Raw genomic sequence first — 25221 nt, 5'->3', positions numbered from 1 at the left:
ATTATAGGTTTTTAGATGTAGATCTGGAAGGAATCTTTGGAGTTATTGAGTCCAAACCCCTTATTTTACAAAACGTTACCCAAGTGATTCATCCTTACTCATCCATTGAGTAAATATATTTCTAAACCAGAAATACCACAACATGAGGCATAATCTGACAGCTACACTAAACTTTCAGAGAGTGAATTGTGAATTTTAGGAAGTTCAGGGAAAACATAATTCTCTTCCAGTAACTTAGTACTCTAAAAGGACTTTGTTGTGAGAGACAGAAGCTTCATAGGAAGGAAATTTTGCCCCAACAAATGGAAACAATTGCAATGAGGATCCTAAGGGGAAGATATTTAAAGAGAGTAGTGTGGCTTCTTGGGGAACTGTAATTAACTCAAACCTAAACAAAAAGACATGTATTCAAAAATAACTTAGAGAGAACATATGTTAGGTTGCATACAAGAATGACCTTATCTTTTAACCAAGATGGTTTAAACCTGGAACTGAGATTTCTGAAAAATGCTAGAGTTAAAACCCCAGGTTTGTATGTGCTGGAGAAAAATTTTTGTAAGTCGCTTGGACAACAAGGAAATAAAATGAGTCAGTACCTAAAGAAATTAATTCAGGAGATTCACTGGAGTGTAAAATGCTGACCCTAAATACTTTAGCCTCAGTTTCCCCAATTGTAAAATGAGAACAATAACAGCATCTAAGGGACAGGGTTCTTGATGAGATTTAAATGAGAATGTAAAAAGCACTTTGTGAATTTGAAAGTTGTATATATATGCTAGCTATTGTTAATGATTATCTGCTATCATTCTCTGTAGTATTATACAAGTGTTTGTATTCTAAATCAACATTTCCTTTATCTGTCTTTTATCTCTGCTTGGTGAGGAGAATTAAGAAAAATTAAATTCTAGCTAGGTTCATGTGTGCTGTGAGCCTCCTTATCAGGATTACTACTTTGCATCAGTTAAAACTTTTGGAGGAAATGGTGATAATCAAGGTCAATATCTTTGTCTTTTTTCTATTTAACATTTTAAAGCATTTAATAAGTTATATGAATAGGTCAAATTGATGTTGCAGTTATCCAGTTTGCTTACTTGCTTCAGAGGATCTTTAAAGGTTTCAACCAACATAATTTCTTGATTACGAAAATACATTTTTGCTTTGGTATCCCTAGAACTTAGTGTAATGTTTAGCATATACATGTTAGAGATATGCTTGTTGAATTAAATCGAAAATTCTTCCTAGAATCTGCCTTGTTATTTTCTATTTATACATAAGCTAAAGTTTTCTTCATAAGTTTTTTTTTTTCTTTTGCTAATCATGAGCTCACTATAAGGTGAGATGACCCAGGCTAGCACAAAGTAAAATAAGTCATCTTTTTGAAACATGATGAAATCAGCTCTTCTAATCCTTTTTATTTATTATTATTATTTAAAAAAATTTTTTAAAACTTTTTTATTTTGCCTAAGAAGAACCCTTGAGCATGAGCCCTTCTATGAAAGCTTTTTTTTTTTTTTTGGGGGGGGGGACTTCTGGTTTTCTTTCATTTATCAAGATGTTACTAACAATTCTTCTAAAAGTATTTTACTTTTCTAGTCATTGTACAAATATCTTACATTTAAAGGACTACCAGTTAACTTAATATTTATCCATAGTATATATACATATTCATTGTGTAGTCTCTAGCATGTTTTTTACCCACCTTTTTTCTATTTATTTACCCCATCTCCAGCCACCATGAAAGCAATCTCTTAAACACTGGGGATACAAAGTAAGGCAAAAATAGTCCCTGCCTTCAAGGAACTTGTATTTTAAGTTTAAGCTTTGTTTATAACTGGTCTGTCCTTCAGTCTTCTTCCCTCTTAGACTTTCTTTGCCCCCTCTTTGTATTCCTATCTATATCATTATTGAATTAAACATATTCCTCTGTCAAACTTTTTACAAGTACATGTGGGTGTTTTGCCTTCCTTTAACCAGGAGACAACAGGAAAACAATTATGATGTGTGTGGGTGTGTATGTGTGTGTAAAAATATACACCCACACATCTATATGTATACAGAGATTTATCTACCTCTCTCCCTTTATCTTTTTCTCTGCCTATTGTAAATTAGAGTGAGGATTTAGTGAATGGTCAGCAGCAGGACTCTTGAAGGAAGCAAAGAGCTAACACTGAGGAGAGAATGCATTCTAGTCTTGGGGAAAAGCCAGAAAAAAGACATAGACTGTTATATTTGAGAAAAAATAAGAAATTCAGTTTTCTGACCAGAAGCATTAAATTAATCTATGGAGTAATTTAAATAAAATCAAACAAAAGGCTAATAAAGAGAAATGTACTGTTTTTCTTTTTATATGTAGTAGGTCCTTTCCCATTGATCATGTGTGGGGATAAGTCTGCCTGCCCTTTCTGATGGGCTCTGATAGTCATGGATCCTTTCTCAAACCCATGTGCAACCAGAACCTCCTGATTGGAGTCTTAGTTCCTATGACAGTTGAATAAACTAGGAAGATTATGGAAAGATAACTTTCTATCTCATTTTCTGAGACTGCTTCTCTGATGTGATCTAGCCCACACAAGCTGTCCCTTCAGAGTTTTTTTGATAGGTAACCTTAACATTTCTTTGTGTTGCTGTAGATTTAGAATTGCCTATTTGGTATAACTTTCTCTTCTTTCTGCTAAATTGGATGGTGCTGAATACTGCCCAGCCTTGCCTGTCTCCTCCCAGACAGGTTAGTTTAGAATGGGATCATTTCTTTAGCCATTACTCTTTCTTCTTTATATTTTCCTTTATGGAGATTTGTTTAGCCACACACTGTTAAATAAAGTAGGCTAATTTTAACCTAGGAACAATATGATGACTCTGATGTCCATGTGGTAACCTCCTTAACTATTTTTAAGGAGTTTATTTTATTTCTCTTGAAAAACTAGTAATAGTCACTAGAGCAGATAATCTCAAGTAAAGAAAATTCCTGACATTTATATAAGAGGCTTGCCTTTTTGCCTTAATTAAATCTTTTTTTTTTTTTTTTTTGTATATTTCCAGTTAACCCCTGACATATTCTGACAAGATCAGAATAAAGGGAGCATCTAGGTAAAAAGAAGTGAACCTAGTATATTATACTGTTTGTTAACTCAACAGGCATTGGAAGGAAGAGTTAAAGAAAGAACAAGAACTATTTGGGAGGGAACTTTGCTCAGTCTGAAAAGTTGTACAAAACTGGTAACTTTAGTCCTTCTTTCTCAGAGACACTTAATCTCCTAATTCTGGGCATTTCCCACTGATTGACCATGATGTGTGGAATGTCTTTCTTCTTCAGCTCTGCCTCTTGCATCTTTCATGACCTAACTAAAATTCTACTCTTTTTAGGAAAACTTTCCCAATCCTTCTTAATTTGCTGCTGATTATTTCTAATTCATCCTCTATATAGATTGTCTATACATAGTGAATTTTTTCACCTATTAGGTTGATCTTCTTGAATACTAGGATCATTTTTTATCTTTCTTTGTATCCATATTGCATAAACTAAAGCCTGATGTGTAGGAGGCACTTAATAAATGTCTATTCGACTAACTCCTCTCTAGTGCATTAGAGGCATACTGACCCACCACTGATCTCTCCTCTGTTGCAGCTCCTCTCTTCTTTTGATTTCTTCTGTTAGTTGGGAGCTTTGTGCTGCTAAATGTATTTAATTTTTTCCCCTTAAAATCCAGGTAGGGTTAGGGACACTACATCTCCACTCTTTTCTGTTTTCTCTCTCACAGGCTGTGCTGCTTTTTAAAAATTGCTGTCGAGGATTCAAACATTGATATAATTCATGTCACTCTCAAGATAACAGTTTGGGAGGGGAATATTTGTATTGTACTTACAAAATCCAGCATGAAGGTAGTTAAGGAGAAGAGCAAACATATGTTTGCCTGTCTTTCTCTCTGTCTCTTTTCTTTGTGAGACAGTTGGCATTAAGTGACTTGTCCACGATCACATAGCTAATAAGTGTCAAGAGTCTGAGGTCACATTTGAACTCGGGCCCTCCTGTCTCCAGGGCTGGTGCTATATCATACACTGTGCCACCTGTCTGCCTCTTGTTTCTCTCTGTCTCTGTCTCTCTTTTTAAACCTGAGGCAGTTGGGGTTAAGTGACTTGCCCAGAGTCACACAGCTAGGAAGTATTACATATCTGAGGTCGGATTTGAACTTCGGTCCTCCTCACTTCAGGGATGGTGCTCTGTGCCACCTAGCTGCCCTTTTTTTTCTCTTTTAAAAAATAGTAAGCAGTAATACTAGAGTATAAAATTGTATTATACAGGAAGAAAGATTGAGCTAATGTAAATTTGATTCTTTTGAAGTCCTGAAAAAGTCCTGCAATGTCTTGGAATCCCAATAGCAGATGGATATAAGAATTTTTTAGAAGAAGAAACAGAAGTATGATAAAAGAAGACTGAATAAGGAAACTATGACACTGCTTTTATCTTTGTATTTAACTATTTTCTCCTCTCTAATTTTAGATTACCAACAAATAATATGGAAGAAAACCCAGATGAAAGTGAGACTTCTATAACAATAAGTAACAGCCACCTTTTGGAAGAAGTGAAAAAAAAATGCAGGCTTTCAGCCAGACGTAGCACAAAAGATTGTGAGAAGTCATCATTCAGAAAAAGCTTCAGGATAGACTATAGGTTAGAGGAATCTGTAACTAAGTCACAAAAAGGAAAGGATGGAAGATACATCAACCCTTGGCCAACATGGAAATATCCGTCTCTTGCAGATGTTTTGAAATGGATGATATTGGAAAAAGATAACAGCAAAATTCCACGTTGTAAAGAGGTAGATAATTTTTATTTAGTGTCTTAATGTTTTCTTACTGTAATTATAATACTGGGTTATTATACTAAATAATATACTGAATTATAATACTAACATCATAGTTAATTGAATTACTTCAATGAATAAGCTATAACCACATTCTTAATTTGCTTTGTTTAAGTGAATTGACTATTCTGCTCCTCTGTCAATTAGGAATTGAAATTATAGGGGGAAATTTAAAGCTATTCTTTCCACAAACATCTTTATATTGGGACCATAGGATATTAATGTCTCTAGTGCACTGATACTTTTTCATTTTCATTTTTCAAAATTGCTGGTTAAAAAAAGTCTATGTCAAACATTTTTACTTATGATAGAATTTAACATCATTTGTCAAGAAGGGAATCCAGGTTTAAAAAAAAAAAAACCTGTGTGTGTGTTTGTGTGTGTGTGTATCAGCAAATCAATCATCACTTCTAGAAATACAACTTGGAACACTCAGCCTGCATTTAAAGTGTCACTACTATAAATGAAGACAATCATTTATTTTATCCTCTTGCAGATTTTAGGTATTGTACATGTGGCATTTTGATGCTATGTAACTTTGTAGACTATTATAAAAGTTGAGTTTTATTTTGGTAGCTTTTTATAATCAATTTTAATTCTCTGTTATTTAATATCTTCTTAGAAGAATAAAAGGTAAGGGAAAATTTTGAAATAAAACTAAAGCTTTATTTTCACCAGTGTTCTACAACAATGATTAACTGCAGTTGTTAATATAATTTTTTTTATCCTGATATGGTATTGAGATGTATTATTAGTACTAGTTCAAATATTTGACTTGTGTATCTGGGTCCTTAAGAACAAGTATAATTTTGGTGCAAAGTCCTTGGAAAATTATTTTGGTGTGAATACATTTTTTCAAATTGAGGTAACAATGAGGAGTATTCTGGTCTCTACATAAAGAAATAGAATTAGGCAAAAGTAGTCAATAGTGTTCTGAGGCTTATAAAAATGAAAGTCATTGGAACTTTTTTCTTTCCAGAAACTTTTTATTTAATAAAATATAATCTATTTAATTTCTGAGCAGTATTTTATTTTTCTAATGACATGTAAAGAATTTTCAACATTCATTTTTATAAAATAAATCAAATCTATTTAAATGGGGATATATAATTCCTCTTTTAACCCAGAGTTATTGATAGATAAGGAAAATAATTACAGTGTTAATTTCTCTCAGCTATAAAATGTATCAATATTTGATTCTATAAGAATTACGGATTTAGAGTTTTTAATCTATAACTATATCAACTTCTAATTCTGGAAATCAGTGGATAGAACCATAGGCACATTTTTGCTGTTTCTCCTGTCTATTCAAATGTCCAAATTTTTTTCCTAAGAAAACTATTTAACTCAATTTGTTTGACTTCTGTTATAGTAGCTTTAAATTCACAGGAGTTGAATACTGCACTATAGTATATTTTGAAGGCTTTGTTCTCATCAAAACTATTCAATATTATGCAACCAAGGGGCAGGCCGTATTTCAGCATTCTTTTTGAAGGTCTGAGAAACAGCTGCATCTGCAATACTTCTATACAACATTTTCTTCAGGAATCTCGTAGTCATATTCATTCATATTTCCAATTTGCAGGACACCTGGGTCCTGCTCTCAGCCATGATTCCTGTGATCACACAGTGAATATTTTCAGTTATTTTGATTAAGTGAGTCACTGCTAGAATTAAGTAACTTGTGTACTTTATTCTGTGTGACATTTACTGTGTGTCTTTGCTTGGATACCCATGGAAGTAAAACTACTGTGGTTATTAGCTTTAAAAACATATTCTATGAGGTACAGGTAACTTCTGGGGACAAAATGATAATGTATTGATCAAAGATAGCATTGGAACCTTAGGATTAGTTTAGGCAGAGCTTGAGATGATTAATCCAACTGGTTTTCCTGACAAGTTCTTTTCAGTCCTAGAAAGTATTTTCTTTTTTTTAAATAGTATTTTATTTTTTCCTATTATATCTTGTTTTCAACATTCATTTTTATAAGATTTTGTGTTTCAGATTTTTCTTTCTCCCATTTCCCCTTCCCAATATGGCAAGTAATCTGCTATGGTTTATACCTGTGTAATCATGTGAAACATATTTCCACCTTAGTTGTGAAAGAAGCAACCGAACAAAAAGGAAGAACATAAAACCAAGACAAAAAATATAAATAGTTTGCTTTGATCTGGATTCAGATTCCATAGTTCTTTTTCTAAAGGTGAATGGCATTTTTATTCATGAGTCTTTGGAATTAATTGTTTTCTTTAAAATGAAGGAAAGAAAAGGGGAGGAGAAGAGAGAGAGAAAGCTGTGGTGAAGAGGCCTAACTCTAGAATATTTCATTCTAGAAATGAAAGTGGAAAAAGGAGGAAAACTAAATTGAAGTAAAACCAAAACAAAACAGAAAACCACCACCTCTGGTCATTAATTTGTTGGTATAATATTTAAGGATTTTTACTTGAGATTGGGTTGACTATAGAACCAAACTAATCTCCTTTGGATTTCCTATACTATTGTGGACCTTTACAAACATGAAGGAATTTGAATACATGGACGTTATGTACAAATTTAGATTCTTTCTCATTATATGCAATTTAGACTGATATTTCAGATGGATAGCGAGTGGGGCCATGGGTTAAATAAGAGATCATCAGATTTTCAGATCTGTGAGTTATACAGTGCTTTCAATCAAGCTAAACTGTTTGTTGCTATAAAAGCCCATCTCTTTAATAGTAAATTTCGTCAATGATATGTGTCAGTAAATCAAATTTTAGAAAAACTACTATAGTAAAAAAAAATTGTTTTTCCTTTCCATGCGATCAGATATAGAACTCAAAGATAATACTGATTTGTGAATACTTCAGAAGGTTATGAGTAATATTTTCCTCATTTAACACACAAAAATTTGGAGGTCAAAATAATTTTAAGAAACTGACAGGAGACTTAATTGAACTTCATTATCCTGATCTGCCATCAATGATGACAGAAGAACACCAAATAGGAAAAAAAAATTATCAACATTTTTATAATGATTTTTTAAATCACCAATGACAATTTGTACCTTAATACAATAGTTCCCAAAGTGTTAAATTAGAAGGATGAAAATGCCAATTAAAGAGACAGTGCTGGAAAAAGTAGATGAACCATACCAATTGTACCCAGAGAATTTGTACTGGAGACAATACATTCTTGAAAGTATTAAAATAGATAGATGAGGTTTAATAGCGTTAAGGACATTTGTATATGGACAACATGGTGTAGTAGAAATGGTTTGAGTTCAGAAGACATGGAATGTAGTCTTGCACCTCCACTAATAAACTATATTATAGTTTTGAGAAAGTCACAAGTTTTTTTTGACTCTTAAGACTAAAGGAAAATATATATAAAGCAACCTATAAATATAAACTGTTATAGTTTATAATAGTATCCAACAGTAATTGTTGTTGCTGCTGCCGCAGCTGATCTTTCATTTTAGTGCTGTCTGACTTTTTGTGACTCTGGAGTTTTTTTGATAAAGATACTGGATTAGTTTGCCACTTCCTTCTCCAGCTGATATAAAGATGAGGAAACTGGGGCAAACTAATTTAAATGATTTAAATGATAGCTAGTATCTGAAGTTAGATTTGAATTCAGGAAGACTAATCATCCTGATTCCAGGCTTGGTATTCTATCCACTGAGCCAGCTAGCTGCCCCTGTGAAAACATGAATTACGTATATTGCCCTTTACTTGTTGCTACTTCGGAGGCCATATCATATTTAAATATGACTTTAAAATCATAGATGAAATCACAGAGGTCATCTTGTTCATCCCTTTCATTTTACAGATTACAAAACTGAGGTAGACAGAGGATAAATGACTTTACCAGGATTAAACAAATAGTACTAGAAGTAGGATTTGAACCCAGAACCAGTGTTCTTCCAATATTATCATACTTCTAGAAAAGACTCAACACTTGTGATGAGAATAAAGGGGGGCAGAATAGTATTCATTATATATTACTGTTTATGGTGCAAATTCTTTGATAAATCTTGATGAAGATAATTGTGGCAAGTCTTGAAACAAAACACAGTAATTCAGCAGGACCAACTGACTCTCTTGTTGACAGAATTACATGGTGAATGATGAGAAACTTGGCATATGTTATTGGCTTTTGTCCACTAACCATCTGCTTCAGGATGTCTTTAGGCTGTAACCATTCCTTCAATATGGCTGTTTGCTTGAGGCTGATGTATTGCAACAGTGACAGTTTATCAGTTTTCAGCCCACAAATTCCTCAAATCCAACCACAGTAATTGCAAATTCATTATCAGCAAGAGTATCTAGCAATCTCCATGTTGTAAATAATTGGCACAGATTTTTACAGAAGAAATTTAAAAGAAATCTTTTCCCACTTGCATTGTTTTTGAGGGAGCCTCATAATTGATTGTACATAATTTAGTTTGTGCAGGATGAATATTGGCAGGTTAATGCAATAACTTAAGACTGTGAGACTGGAAGTCTTTCTTTCTTTCTTTTCTTTCTTCTTCTCATCCTTGGTATTTCAAAATGATGAAGGATTTTTTGAGGCCTTTCTCGGCTTTCCCAACTTTGTATCATTTTCAAATTTGTTAACCATGCCATCAATGCCTTCACCTAAGTCACTGATAAAATGTTAAACTAGTAACAAGAATGGATGCCATTAAAATACGAGAGTTTAGATGGAATGACATTGACTCTTCTCTCAGCTTTACAACTTCTTTTGATGTTTTTTTGAATAGCACAACTTGTCAAGCTAGCTATTCTTACAGATGTTGAACTTTGCATCTCTGAATTTGGGAGCAGAGAATCATTGTACCTCTTGGTAGCCTGATGTTTGAACTGATTAACCTGTTTTATAAAGTATTTCTGCATTCTATTGTTGATCCTTTCAGCAACAGGTTTCTGCTTAAAATATTAGAAATTTCTCCTTTATTTTTCTGAGGCATGTAGTGAAAATTTCTTATTAAATTTGTTTTAGGCTATTATGAAATTTCAAATTTGGCTCTATTAACTAGCCCTCATAGGAAGATCTTATTATGAACTCCACATATAAGGTGATTCTTTTGTTGTTATTGTTTATTCATTTCAGTCATGTCTGACTCTTCATAACCCCATTTAAGTATTTCTTGGCAAAGATATTGAAGTGGTTTGCCATTTCCTTCTCTAGCTCATTTTACAGATAAGGAAACTGAGGCAAGCAGGGTTAAGTGACTAGACAGCTAGTAGCTATCATATTTTATCTCAGGGAGATAAGTCTCCCTGCTTGCAGAAATGGAGCTCTATCTACTATATCACCTAGCTGTTCCTGTGATCTTAAAAATTCTCTAAATTTGCATTAAGATACTCTTATGTGTACCCTCACCAGATAAATCCCATTTGTAAGTTGCAACAGTGATTGAGCTTGCTCTTGAAGTAAATGCCATTTAGCTGTCTCTAGATTTGGAAAGAGAGAAAAATGGGACCTACATTTAAATCAATAGGCATTTGGAGAAATGTTTTTACACATAAAAATACATACACATACAATAAGAGTATGAAATCATAAACCTTTTTAAATTAATACATCTGAACTGCTTTTGCTGATGACAAAATCTTAAACATTCTGAAAAAAAATTGACAAGAAACTAGTAATGTAGTTTTTAGCTAGCCTATTCATTCAGTTGTGTTCTATTCTTCATGGATCCTCACATGCCAGATTCTTCTGTCCTCCACTATCTCTTGAAATCTATTCCTTCTTTAGATTTGGGACATAAACTGATCTTTTCCAATCCAGTGGCCTCTGTTGAGTTTTCCAAATTTGCTGGCATAGTGAGTATTGCACTTTTTTTTTTAAAGGACTTAAAATTGCTCAGCTTGAATTCTGCTATCTCTACTAGCCTCATTGTTGATAATACTTCCATTTTTGCATAAAATTTTCCCTTGATAGTCTTAATTTTCCTGATGCTATCTTGTCTTTCCCATTTTATTGTTTCTTTTATTACTTCTTTGTTCATTTGAGAAAATTCTCTCCCCCTTTATTTTCTTTGGAACTGAATTCAGAGGAGTGTGTGTGCGTGTGTGTGTGTATCCTCCTTTTCCTTTTGCTTTTCTTCTTTCTTCAGGTATTTATAAAGCCTCACCAGACAGCTATTTTGCTTTCTTGCTTTTCTTTTTCTTTGGGATCTTGTTTGTTGCTACCTTCAGTAGAGTATTATAAATCTCTGTCCATAGTTCTTCAAGTACTCTGTATACTAGATCTAATCCTTTACATCTATCCATTGCTTCTACTTCATATTATAAAGGATGTTATTTAGGTCATACTTATATTGTCTGATGGTTTCCCTACTTCAATTTAAGTCTGAAATTTGCAAGAAGAAACTCATATTCATCTATATTCATCTATAGGTCTTGTTTAACTGACTAGAGCTTCTCTAATTTTGGCTGCAAAGTATATAATCAATCTGATGTCAGTAATGACCATCTGATGAACGTTCTTGTGTAGAATTATCTTTTGAGTTGTTGGAAAAGAGTGTTTGCTATGACCAGTGATTTATCTTAACAGAACTTTTTAGTTGCTGCCCTGCTTCATTTTGTACTCCAAGACAAGACTTGCCTGTTATTCTAATATCTTTTGATTTCCTACTTTAGAATTGTAATCTTCTATGAGGAATGTAACATCTTTTGGTGCTGTTATGAAAATATTGAAGGTCTTAATAGAATTGAACAACTTTGCCTTTTGGGCATCTATGGTTGGAGCATAAATTTGCTTTGATTTGCTTTGGATTGAAATTGGTATCATTCTTTCGTTTTTGACATATCCCAGTGCTGCTTTTCTTACCCCTTTTCCGATTATGAGTGCTGCCACTTTTCTTCTTGGGGATCTTGCCCACAGTAGTATATATATCGATTGCCTGAATTAAATCCATTCATTCTTGCCTCTTTAAGTTCATTGATACTCAAGACATCAAGTATTATTAATCTTTTCATCTGTTTGACCACATCCAGTTTACCTTGGTTTAGAGATCTTATATTTTAGGCTTCTACAATAATTGATCTTTACATCATCAGACTTTCTTTTCATCACTAGACACTCATCTGAAGCTGAGCTTCATTTTGGCTTTGACCCAACTACTTCATTCTCTCTGGAGCTACCCATAGTTGTCCTTTGCCAAGAAAACTTCATGGACAGTATTAAAAGAATAAAAAATAACAATAGAAGCTGAGCTCCTCAGGTTGGAAGGTGTCCAACTTGTTACTGGGGAAGAGCAAAGATATTGGAATAGTTTGCCATTTCTTTCTTCAGTGGATCACCTTTGTCAAAACTCTCCACTATGACCTTTTCATCTTGGGTGACCTTGCTTGACATAGTTTATAGTTTGCTGAGCTGTGCAAACCCTTCTGTCAGAAGACAGTGATACAAAAGACTGATTTAAAGACAAATCATTTTTCTGAATATGTGGATGGAGTTTCCCCACTAAGAATTACTTACAGAGATAAAATCACAACTTTTTTTCACCTCCCAAAAATAACAGCAAAAACTTCCTACCTTAGTAACACAAAACAAAAAAGTTACATGCTTTAGAAAGCAGTCATCATTATTACTTTCTGTTGAATACATTACTGTCTAGCTCCTCTAATAGGAGGGCTACATTTTGTCTTGTTAAAAATGTTCTTTTCATTGTACAGGCATATCCCACAAAATGTTACCCTAATGAATTTTGTAATAATCAATCTTGTAATAATAATAGTATAATTGAATTCCACCATAAAATACATTCTAGAGCCAGCATGTTGTTGTTGTTTTACAAAAGAGCAGCTATTTATCTACATGTCTTTTAGAATTTGTAGAGGCTAAACAAAAGCAGGCCTTTTCTTTGATAGGAATCAGAATTTAAACCCTTGACTAAATGAGGTCTCTTATTTTCTAACAGCTATTTCTCTTTTAATCTTTTAGGAACTGGACAAAGAACTTCCACTGGTTTGCCCATATTTTGTTGAAAATCCTGAACAAGCTGGAATGAAGAAAGGTGGTTTACGAGTCACGTGGCTTGGACATGCAACAGTTTTGGTGGAAATGGATGAGATAACATTTCTCACAGACCCTATTTTTAGTATGCGGGCTTCACTGTCACAGTTCGTTGGTCCAAAACGCTTTCGCAATCCACCATGCACAATAGGGCAGCTGCCCAAAATAGATGCAGTTATTATCAGTCATACCCACTATGACCACTTGGACTATAATACTGTACTTAGTTTAAATGAGCGTTTTGGCGGTGATCTGAGGTGGTTTGTGCCTATGGGTCTCTTAGAGTGGATGCAGAATTGTGGATGTGAGAATGTGATTGAACTGGACTGGTGGGAAGAAAACTGTATTCCTGAACATGATGATATCACCTTTGTCTTTACACCTTCCCAACACTGGTGTAAAAGAACTCCAATAGATGACAATAAAGTTTTGTGGGGCAGCTGGTCTGTCTTGGGGCCCTGGAATAGATTTTTCTTTGCAGGAGACACTGGTTATTGTAGTGTTTTTGAAGAGATAGGAAAACGATTTGGACCTTTTGATCTTGCAGCTATTCCTATTGGAGCTTATGAACCAAGGTATGTAGACTTCTCAAAGTTCATTAGAAAAAGGACATTTTTTTATGTGAACTTATTTTTAAGAATATTATTTGAATACTATTTGCCAGTATTTGGTGGTATCACTTGTAGGTCATATACTGATCTGAGATCATAAGCTCATTTGTAGACTAAAATTTATGTGAAAAATAATTAATCAATGAAAACTGAAACAATTTGAAATGATTAAGTTGGGTTAAAGTTACTTCTTGCCACATATGTATGTGATTTAATAAATAATTGATATTTGGCTTAGATTTCAGGGATACTCAGTCACATCCCATTTGCTATTAAGATCCTACAAAAGAAAGAATTGACTTATTTTGCATTAGAGACAAGATTCTAGAATAGGGCAATCTTTCATTCCTTATTTATATAAACTGATCCCTATTCTCTTTCTTCCTCTTGTTCATTCATTTTAATTTGTCTTACTCTCTATGACCCTATATGGGGTTTTCTTGGCAAAGATGCTGAAGTGGTTTTCCCTTTCCTTTTCCAGCTCATTTTACAGATGAGGAAATTGAGGCAAACAGGGGTTAAGTGAATTGTCTGGATGTCATAGAGTAAGTGTCTGAAACTGGATTTGAACTCAGGAAAATGAGTTTTCCTGACTTCTGGCCTAGCTCTCTTATCTATTTTACCACCTAGCATTCTGGATTACCTTTTTCTTCTAAATAGGTTGCATAATGCTTCAGATTCATTTGATCTATTTCTTTCCCTGCTTCATTAATGATCACTTTCTCTTGATACAATCAATTTCTTCTAATTTCCTTATTTTAGACAAGGCAATTTTACCTTTTCATGTAATTTTTGTGATACCTATTACCATTTTCTATTCATATGGCTCCTAGACATATGGCCTCCAGCCCCAATCTCTTTTAAGTTTGCATTCTGAACTGCTTATTGGACATTGGGACTGGATTTTCTGTAAACTTGCTTAAAATGTTTACGACATAACTCGTTATTTCTATCCCCAAACGTTTTTGTTACTGTTGAGGGCACTAACATACTTCCATTATCTGGGTTTGCAGTCTTGATGTCATTCTTGACTCCTATTTCTCATTCCCCACACTTGCAGTAGGTTGCCAGATCTTTCTATTTCCACAGAATTTCTCACATATTCACACAAATCCAGCCTGTTTCAGGATCTCATCACTTTTCTTCTAAACTTTTAATAGCCTTTTATTTAGTCTCCCTTCTTCAGGCTTCTGCTCAATTCAGTTCTTCCCTCACTCACGTGCCAAAGTGGTTTTCCTAAAGTTCAGGTCGGATCACATTACTTCCTTATACGGTAATTTCCAGTGGCTTCCTATTACTTCTAGGATCAAATATAAATTCTTGGCCAGCTTTTAAAACTCCTCACAACCTAACCTTGTCTTACCTTGCTGTTATTCAGTTGTGTTTGACTCTTCGTGATCCCTCTTTGGGGTCTTTGTGAAGATACTGGAGTAGTTTCTTATTTCCTTTCTCTAGCTCGTTTTACAAATGTAAAAACAGTGTTAAGTGACTTGCCCAGAGAAACACGGCTAATAAACATCTGAGGCTGGAATTGAATCTTGATCTTCCTGACACCAGAGCCGGCATCTATCTCCTGCTGCCCCCTGATCCTACCTTACCAGTTGTGTTACTCCCCTCCTTGCAGTGTTTGGTGCAGTCATGTCTGTCTTGTTGGTCCTCACACTATCTGTCTGTTTTATCTCTGCGCCTCTGTCCAGACTAGCTCCTATGCTTCTCTCCTTGCCTTCACCACCAAGAAACCCTGCCTTCCCTCTTCAGCCCTAGTGTAAGAGATCTTTTCTGATCCTCCCCAGGTGCTAATGAATTCCCTTTAAAAACTTTCATTAGAGTGTAAGTTCCTTCAGGGCAGGGATCATTTCAGTTTTGTCCATATCCTCCCTGTTTAGAACAATGCTGGTATATAGTAATGTGATCTTTACAAATGATTGTTGGTGGATTACAGTTACCTGTTCAGAGCCACATATCAATGGTTTCCCTTTAATAAAATATAGGAAGTTTGGTGGATAGCTGAAAATTTGAACCTGAATTCAAGTCCTGCCTATCAAAAGACATACAAACGATACTTCTAAATTAAGATTTTTTTTTAAACTAAAAAAAGATAACTGAAAACATATAACAAGTCAATATTATCTCACTTTTGAGTCAGAATGTGTTCTTAAAATATGAAAACATTTCTTAGTTTGCAATTCTATAAAGGTTTTCTATTTATTATTTATAAAAAGCTTTAAATGCTTTCAAAAAAGAGCAACTATAATTATGTGTAATATAAAACTATTTATCTCTCTCATGTATCTGTATATTATTTTGTTTTAGTTACACATGCGGCATTTTTCACTACTAGATTGTAGGATTATGAAAAGCAAGAATTAGATCTTATTTAAACTTCGTAGTTCTCAAGGGACTCAACAAAATGCTTAGGTGATTACGAATTATTTTCAAATTATTGTTAAATTGAAATAAAAACAAAAGAGAGCACTCCTTTCAGCACCTTTCTCCAATTTAAAAAATAAGAAAGAAAAAGCAATTTCAAGCATACTTTTAAAAAGTTGTCCCATAGAGTTGCCATAAAATCTGGAAAAACAGTGACAGTCCTCTTTTGCTGATTGTTCAGGAAACAGTGGCTCTTTTTAAAAACATAACATTCACTTTATAGGAATATCAAATAACATTCCCCAGATTGTACAAACAGGTAAACACTGTTAGAATTTGTGTACATACTGGCACTATATTTATTCTGTCTTTCATAGTTTGAGTCTTCTTGTTCACAATGGTATTTCACTGGGATTGATAACGTAGGAAAAATAAAACACCAATTGTATTTCAGCTTCAGAATTGGTGCAGGTTGGAAGGGAGAAGAGAGAGAGAACAGAGGCTGATAATGCAAAAAGAACGAAAAGTCTTTGAATAAATATTGCATGCTTTCCATAGCCTTTCTGGTAATATTGGTTTAAAAAAAAAAAAAAAAGCACTTAGCATAGTGCTTGGCACATTTATAGTGACTAAACAAATGATTTTTTCCTCTCTTTGTACCATTAAAAATATTTCCCCCTAAAATATAGTTTGTATTTGCCAGTTTGCTATTTGAGAAAGTACTATGCATGCTAAAATATTTTAATCTCCTCTGAAAAGGAAATGGAATTCCTGACTCTCAGCAACTGTCTGTTAAAAATGGTTTAAATTCTTAATCCATTTATTGTTTTTCAAAAGCTTAACAATGGATATAGAATTGACTTTGGACTTCCAATTCTGTATCCATTGTAAAGCTTCACTGAATCATGTCAAGGGTAGCAGAATACAGCATACCTAGTTTTGAATGCTTGTGGGGACTCTTTCAGAGGAAATCCAGAGCACTAAAGTCTTTTTGGTGATACAATTGCATAGGAATAAACGAGCCAGTTAAAGAAAGAAAAGAAAGATTTTATTTTGCAGAAGGTTGACTAAGGAAACAATATTTATCTATTGGCATTTATTTTTGTACAAATTCATAAGGATTATATAAAAAAAGTGGAATAGGATGCAGTTTACATTGAAGAGACTAAAAAACTTGATAATTTTTGTTTTATTTCATTAGATGGTTTATGAAACACCAGCATGTAGACCCTGAAGAAGCGGTAAGGATTCACATCGATGTTCAGTCAAAGAATTCTGTAGCAATTCATTGGGGAACCTTTGCTTTAGCAAATGAGGTGAGTTTGAATCTATCATAATAATTGCATAGTTATTTAACTTTTGATTTCTGTGTCTTGAGTCAGTATGTTAGAACTTGGTAGGAACATTTGCTGTGGAATGTTCTCATTAAGTGGAATCTTTGGCATCCAAAATTTACTTATTCATTCATTAATCTAGCCTTAACAGGGAGAATTATTTGCACCTGAAATAGAGCTTCTCACAGCATTTAGCATTTTCAGATTACCTTGGCAATTAATGAAACTTTATAAGTAAAGTTGTACTATGGATGCTAAAAATCAGAAATTTAGGAGTTGTTCCATTTTATTCCTTTTAATAAATTAGGGTTTTTGAAATATCTGCCCTTCTGTTTTTAATTTTTACTAAATTGTCATATTTGGGTCTTTGTGGAAATCTTTCAGTAGAAGTTAGATGACTACTTGTTAGAGATGTTGCAGATGTACTTGTTGGTCAGCTTTAGCTGAGATAAGATAACCTTCAAGGTCTCTTCTAATATTAAGATTCTGCACTTACATCTTGAATCAAAATTCATACTTTCCTATTAATCTTCCCTTAATTTTATAGAGGTTTTTAAGGGTATTTTAAATTTTTATAGAAAAGAACAATTAGCAACTTATGTGGGGTAGAAGAAATCATTTTGTTGGTATTTATTTCTTAAGGCTAATATATTTTAAGATTCAGTGTGTACAGGGGTAGCTAGATGATACAGTAGAATTGGAGTACAGCTCTGGAGTCAGGAGGACCTGGGTTCAAATGTGACCTCAGATACTTGACACTAGCTCTGTGACCCTGACAAGTTGACTTACTCTGATTGCCTCACCCTCACTTCCCCACCAAAAAATGGATTCAGTGTACAAACCTTTATCTAGCCTCTCACCCGAAGTAAGATTTTCTTTTACATTTTCTCACTTTGTTTATTTTCATTTAGGCCAGAAAAAATGCCAAAAGGGAAATTTAAAAAAATAATAAGTTTTTTATTTCCCAAATTACATGCAAAGAAAGTTTTCAACATTCACCATTGCAAAACCTTGTGTTGTGAATTTTTCTCCTTTCCTCTTCTTTCCCCCCCTCCCTTAGATAACAAGTAAACCAATATAGGTTAAACAGATGCAATTCTTCTAAACTTATTTCTTTATTTATCATGCATGAGAAAAATCAGATCAGAAGGGGAAAAAATGAGAGGAAAAAAACACAAGCAAATAAACAATAACAAAGTTGAAAATATTAGGCTGTGATCTTCATTCAGTCACTGTAGTCCTTTCTCTGGCTGTGATGGCTCTTTCTATCAGAAGTCTATTGGAATTGCCTTGAATAGAGCCAAGTTCATCACAACCGATCAACACATAATCTTGTTGTGGTGGTGTACAATGTTCTCTTGGATCTATTTCACTCAGCATAAGTTCATGTAAGTCTCTCCAGGCCTTTCGGAAATCAGCCTGCTGGTCATTTCTTATAGAACAGAAATATTCCATTATATTCATATTCTGTAACTCATTCAGCCATTCATGCCCTTCTGATGGACACCCATCCATTTATTTACCAGTTCCTTCCCAGTACAGAAAAGGCTGCTACAAACATTTTTGCACGTCTCCAAAAGGGAGATTTTTTGAGTTATGTATAGTATATGCTTTATCCTATTAAAATAATTAAAATAATATATTCATTGAAATGTAAAATCTTGGAGATTGGAAGAAGTCTTGGCAAAAAAAGTCTAGTCTAATAACTGACATTTATGTAGCATTGTGAAGTTTATGAAGTTCTTTCCTGGCAACAAAAGTGTAAGGTAGGTAGTACAAGTATAAGTATTTCCATATTAGGGATGAGGAATTTGAGGATCAGAGGATAAATGCTTTTTTAAAGTTATACAAATAAAAAGTTAAAACTAGGGTTTGTGCTTCCAACACTGAGTCCCAGTGTACTGAATTTGACTTTGTCAGAATGCCTCACAATATTATTTTGTTCCATTGTTGAGTAGCTGTAATTGTTAGGAAATTTGTCTTGATATAGAGCTGAAATCTGCTTCTCTTTAACTTCTGTCCATTAACCTAGAATCTTAGAATTGGAAAGGCCAGGCATCGGAGACCATCTTATTAAACACAGGCATGAACAGCAAGCAGCTCTACCACTTTCCATAATATGGAACTCACTACTTTCCAATAAAGAACAATCTACTTTTGGATAGCTCAGATTTTAAGGAAGTTGAACCTTAAAAATCTGAAAGCTCTCTTAGACACTTCTTCTGTTATTGTTGTTTGTCCTTTGTTCTCCAAGAGGACCATGACATCAGGAAGGAGATGTCACGACTTACAAGTGAATTGGATTTAAGTGAAGGCTTGTGCAAATTCACCTGTCTTACTCCTCTGGAGCCATCTGGGTCCAGTGGCAAGATATAGATCAGGATGACTAGAAATGCACCAGGATTAGTTACTTCTACTCATTACCCTTCTGGGGGTAAGGAGAAACAAGCTTAATCAATTTTTAATTTAACCTTTCAAATATTTGAGGGGGGAAAAAAGCCAACTACCATATCCTCTCCAAGTCTTCTTAATTCATGGTAAATATTCCCAGTTCCAATGGAAACATTCTAGATTCTCAGGGTTTTTTCTAAAATGTAGTATTTGTCAATAGAGAGGAATCACATCTCCATCCTTTTAAAGTAGAGTGATGGACGGACTACAGATGTTATATTTATTATTAGACTTGGTTATTGTGTCTGTTGGTTTTGCTTGATTTTTTTTTTACTTTATTACATAGGAGGGCTTATTGAGTGGTAGTGAGATACATTCCTAAATGAGGGTGATGTACAGACAAAAGACAAATCAATGAAAAAAAAAATTGAGTGGTAATGGGAATTGAACACAATACTGTATATGTGGTCTGATTGGGGCAGAAATAGAATAGGACTAGAATTTCCCCCTTTCTGTATATTGTATTTCAGTGAATACATCTTAAAGTTAGTTTTACCTTTTTTGGTTGCCATGTTACACTATTCATTTAGTGTAAATTGAGTTTGTAATCAACCACCCGTTTCCTTCTCACATAAATTGTTTAGGTATTATGACTTCTCCATCCAGTACATTGGCATTTTATTTTATTTTTTTAACTTAGCAATGATAAGTCTATTTATTTGGTGACATAAGTAAGGCTTGTAGAATGCTTTACATACATTCTCATTTAATTTCTAATCCAATAACCCTCTGAGCTAAGTACTGTTCTTATCTTAATTTTATGATGAGGAAATTAAAAATCAAAAGAGAGGTTAAATGATTTGCTTATGATCACCTAGCTAGTAAATCTGCCTGCCTGAGACAAATTGGAAATACTGGTTTTCTTGACCTTCTTGACCTCCCAAGAATCATGTTTTACATTTCTAGCCTAATAATTGAATAATAGATTTGTGTTGTCATTAAAGTGAATATACCCTTCATGAACCTACCAAAACGCATTCATTTATGAACTAGCAAAACCTTTGAATTATAGGTCAAAAGATCTGATTTTATCTTTGTAGATAACCAACACAGATTCTGTACCTTAATGAGTTGATATTATCAGAAAATTTGCCACCAATCTGGTGATGGGCTTTCTTATTTATGGATCTAGAATTATGATTACATTACAGGGACAAATCCTGGTATTAATTAAACACAGAAGAGTGCTTAATTCTAGAAAAAGAATACTGACGTCTGGTGGATGTTATAATCCTTAAAACTTTTTCTCCTCTCTGTTTTTCCATTCTTTCCTTAATTTCCAAAGTCCTGAATCTGTTGGAGGGATTACTATCACCCTTATATTTTTCTGCCAAAAAGAAAAATCATTCCATCATTAAGTGCCTAGTTTTTTTTGTATATGAACTGAAAAGTAAATTGTGGCCTTGATTCTGTACAAAACCACCTCCTACAGCAACTCTGCCTTAACTAGATATATTGCCCATAACTTATATGGTACACAACTCTTAACTTAATGGCACACAATCCTATTTTGTACTTAATTTGACATATGGTATTTCATTTGGATGAATGTCTGAGTAGAAATGGATTGAACAACTAGTGACTCATACCTATTATTTCAATAACTAAGGATTTAAGCCAGCACATAAAAAAATGATTAAGATTTGCTATACATCTGTTGGATATTTTGAAGCACGGAATTCTTGGAATTCCATGGAAACAACTTTTTAGATGTTAGAATCCAACTTCCAACTCATTGTGGGCTCTCCCTGCCCTCCCCACCCCCTGAATTTGTTGGAGGGATAACATTACCATTGCCCTTATATTCTTCTGCCAAAAAAGAAAAATTATTCCATCATTGAGTGTCTAGTTTTCTTGTTCGTGAAGTAAAAACCAAATTTGTAGTCATATTTTATGCTTTAGTGGTTTGCTTTAAATACTGTGAAGTGACTTACTGGAATCCAGAAAACTTTATTTCAAATCTTATATCAGATACCTGTTAGTTATGTGACCCCTGGTAAGTCATTTAACTTCTACCTTGGTTTCCTCCACTGTAAAATGAGGATCCTAATGGTACCTAGCATCTAAGGTTGTTGTGATAAGTGTAAAGAACTCTGTGGCCTGTAGCTAAATATAGGGATGATAGTAATCTTACCCCTCCAACAGATTCAGTTCTTGAAAGTTAAGGATCTATCTTGAGTTGGATTTGTTTAATTATAAATACATTTAATATACTCTTTGTTTCTGTGACTTGTATGCAAGAAGATAATGAAGTACTTTGTTAAATATTGCTGAAATCAAAATATTCTATTTATATTTATCTGTTCCACAAATCCAGTAATCCCAATTGGTTAACAAATTCAACATTTCTTGTTGGGTAAATGCTGGGTTTTAGTACTTGCTGATCCCCTTTTTAAGTGTCCACAGATGATTTATGAAATAATCCTTTCTAGATTTTACTGGGGATCCACATTTGGTTCCCTTACCCATTTTCTGAAATCTTGTTCCTTTTGAAAATCAAATTTGCCTGTCTCCAGAATCCTAGTACCTTTTCCCATTTTCAATTTTTAAAAAATATTTCCACAACCACACTTCAAAATTCCCTTGGGTATTTTGTCAAAAAGTTTCTGAACTTAAAATCAAGAACAAGACAAGTGTTTTATGGGTTCACCACAAAATTTACATTTTGCAATCTCTATCCAATTCTCATCGCTGCATAGCCATTCTTTTATTCTTTCCAGCTTAACTCTTTATTGTCCTTCATTGTAGCAACTCCAAACCCTCTATTCTCTAAAATAGTCACTTCTTCACTTTTCATTTCAAGACTCCTTTATTGAGAGATGATCCATCTGTTTCAAGCTCCTGTTTCAATTGTATTTCACAAAGTCTTCATCAGTTCCTCATTCTCTCAATTCAGCAAGAATTAATTAAATCCTTATTATGCATACAATTTTATATAAGGAACTGAGACAAGAAAATCCCTGCCCTTTGGAAGCTTACATTCTATTGAAGGGAAATAAAATGCACACAAATAAGAAAATTTTAAAAATTTTGTAAAATAAATTAATTTGGAGGGTTGGGGACCAGCATTAACTGCAGTTGGAGGGATTAGAAAATCCTTATGTAAGAAGTGACTACAGATTCTAAGAAATCAAAATGGAAGAAAAGCATTCCAGACATCAAAGAAGTAGGCGATAGAATATGTATACAGGAAATCACAAGTATGACCAAAACATAAGAATGAATAATATGGATAGTAAAGAGTTTTAAATACTAGAGGATTTTGGATTTATAAGGGGAATTGCTAACAATTCTGTTCCCCTACTGTTTGAAATCAATGTATCTTTTCCTTAGATTTGAAAATCTGTTGAATGTGTCCTGCCAAAAATCTTGGAAATTAACGAACAAGCAACAAAGTGGGATAGAAGGACTTGTGGGATAGGGACACAGAAGAACTATTTTTAACTAAACGGCTTTAAATCCATCCAAGGACCCTACTACAAAATCCCTAATCCCTTTTTAATCATCACTTGAATAAAGTACAGACTATCAAGCCTGGCTTTTACTGTCCATATTCTCCCACTTCCCTTTCTAGGATGATTCATTTGCCTTAGTCTCGCTGGTTCTCCAGTGTCTCAAAGGCTTTCCATCCTGCCTTATGGAATACCTACTTTTTCTCCAAAGCATGCCTCAAAAGCCTCTTCTTATAGGTCTTTTGTGACTATATTGATATAAAGGTCTTTGCAGATATTTTCTGTCACTGGCTTGCTGTATCTTGTCCTTTCTGTTTCATTCTCAAAAACCCTTGGGATCACTTTACTTAGGTCTCTCACCAAGTTTTCTTTGTATTCTGTTTTAAAAAACAACTTCGCATTTATACTTCTGTATGTGTTGAATTCCCCGTTCTCCCTTCCTGTTTCTTGGTAAAATGCAAACTCTCTGAGGGCAGAGGCTTTTTTGTTTTTATCTTGGTATCCCAAGTGATTAGTACATATAGTAGGTACTAAATAAATTGAACCGAATTTAAAATGCTTATTTTTTTTCCCCTCTGGCATTATTGATTATAGCACAGTCTATCTTGTTTCAGTTTAGTCTTTTCAGTTGTGTCCTACTCTTCATGAACCTATTTGGGCTTTTCTTGGCAGAGAGATGTGGTTTGCCAGGGTCACACAGCTAAGAAGTATCTGAACTCCATCCACTGTGTCCTCTAACTGCCCCAAGCATTGCCTCAAGCACTGGTCTAAACTTTCCTTCTATTTCTAAACATAAAGAGGTCATTTTGGTTCTTTAACCCATCATTAGTCATATATTTTGACTGATATTTTGTAGTTATACCTGGCTATATAACCTCTTGTCTTTTGTACATTTTAAAATAATCTGAACTTGGCGTTCCCTTCTCAGATGCATTAATCTTTTAATTGCTGTCCTCCCCTTTCCCTTTGCTGTCTACAGATTTATTTATGATGATTCCTTTTGAGTTGATAATCTTCAGAGTTAATCACTCCCCTTTCCCTTTGCTGTCTACAGATTTATTTATGATGATTCCTTTTGAGTTGATAATCTTCAGAGTTAATCAAGTCTTAAAACCATTTTAGGTTGAACTTTTTGTATGCACATTTCAAATAATATTTTTGATATCTTTTTTTTTTTCTTATACGTATTTTATTTGATCATGTCTGTTTTTTTTCCCTTCTTTTGCCAGTATTATCTGGATCCTCCACTGAAACTGAATGAATCTTTAGCGAGGTATGGAATTAACAGGCAAGATTTCTTCACTTTGAAGCATGGAGAATCAAAACAAATAAATGTTGAAGATGAAAATCTTGAATAAATGTGGATGATAAAGACTGGAAATAAATATGAATATCAGAGGGCTTAAAAAAAATCTTGCAGGATTTGAAATAGTAAAACAAATTTTAAAATCGAGAGAGTGATTTTCCTTTAAATCGCATTTACTTTATATTAATTTGTGTTTTATTCCAAGTTTGCATTTTACTTTATGTATAATAATTTTCACAAACTAGCTAATTTATACATTGAAATATTAAGAGGGATAAATTAGATAATGTATGAAATTTAAATGTTATCAACAATGCAATGGAAGTTTTTTTTTTTTTTTTTTTAAACTAAAGAGAAGTCGTTCATAAGTTGGGTTCTATTTCTAGAAACTGTAAAAATGTTCATTCCTGGCTTCAGGTTCTTTCTTTATATAAGGTGATTCTAAATTCATTGTATACCTATATATTTTTAAGCACCCAGATAGGTAATGTAACTCCTCCAACCCCAGCAGTACTTTTGTTATTAGAGTCAACAGATATCTCCAGCTATGCTTTGCTTTTTTTTTTCTTTTCTTTTCTTTTTTTTTAAAGCATAAATGTATGGGGATTTGAGTTCCGCTCCACTTTTTGAAAGGTTTTAGTTTTTAATTCAAATTCCATTTGAATTGGGGAGGAAGAAGGTACAGAATAAGGGAAAGAGAAAAATGAGAAGGAATTATCTATGAAAACTTTATTTCTAAAAATCATATCCTTAAAATTAAGCATAAATATATATGACCAGCTACATGGAAATTGATGTTTTTACAGAATTTATATTCAGGTCTT

The 25221-nt window shown here is 33.7% G+C and overlaps 1 protein-coding gene across 6 annotated transcripts in view; it reads left to right on the top strand.

The window, feature by feature from the left end:
* NAPEPLD (N-acyl phosphatidylethanolamine phospholipase D) overlaps positions 1–24993 on the top strand; it is a 71000-nt gene extending 46007 nt beyond the window's left edge. For all 6 annotated transcript variants that reach the window (XM_012551777.2, XM_003772608.3, XM_012551780.3 and 3 more), the window contains 4 exons: positions 4499–4817; positions 12802–13448; positions 17056–17170; positions 24321–24993. In XM_012551777.2, coding sequence (XP_012407231.1) covers positions 4515–4817; positions 12802–13448; positions 17056–17170; positions 24321–24449 — 1194 coding nt within the window. In that variant the 5' untranslated portion in view covers positions 4499–4514 and the 3' untranslated portion in view covers positions 24450–24993. The remainder of the gene's footprint in view (positions 1–4498; positions 4818–12801; positions 13449–17055; positions 17171–24320) is intronic.
* The last annotated feature ends 228 nt before the right edge of the window (positions 24994–25221 follow it).

The sequence above is a fragment of the Sarcophilus harrisii genome, chromosome 5 (genome assembly GCF_902635505.1).
Source record: "Sarcophilus harrisii chromosome 5, mSarHar1.11, whole genome shotgun sequence".
Taxonomy (NCBI): Eukaryota; Metazoa; Chordata; class Mammalia; order Dasyuromorphia; family Dasyuridae; genus Sarcophilus; species Sarcophilus harrisii.
This window is presented reverse-complemented; position numbering and strand designations above follow the sequence as displayed.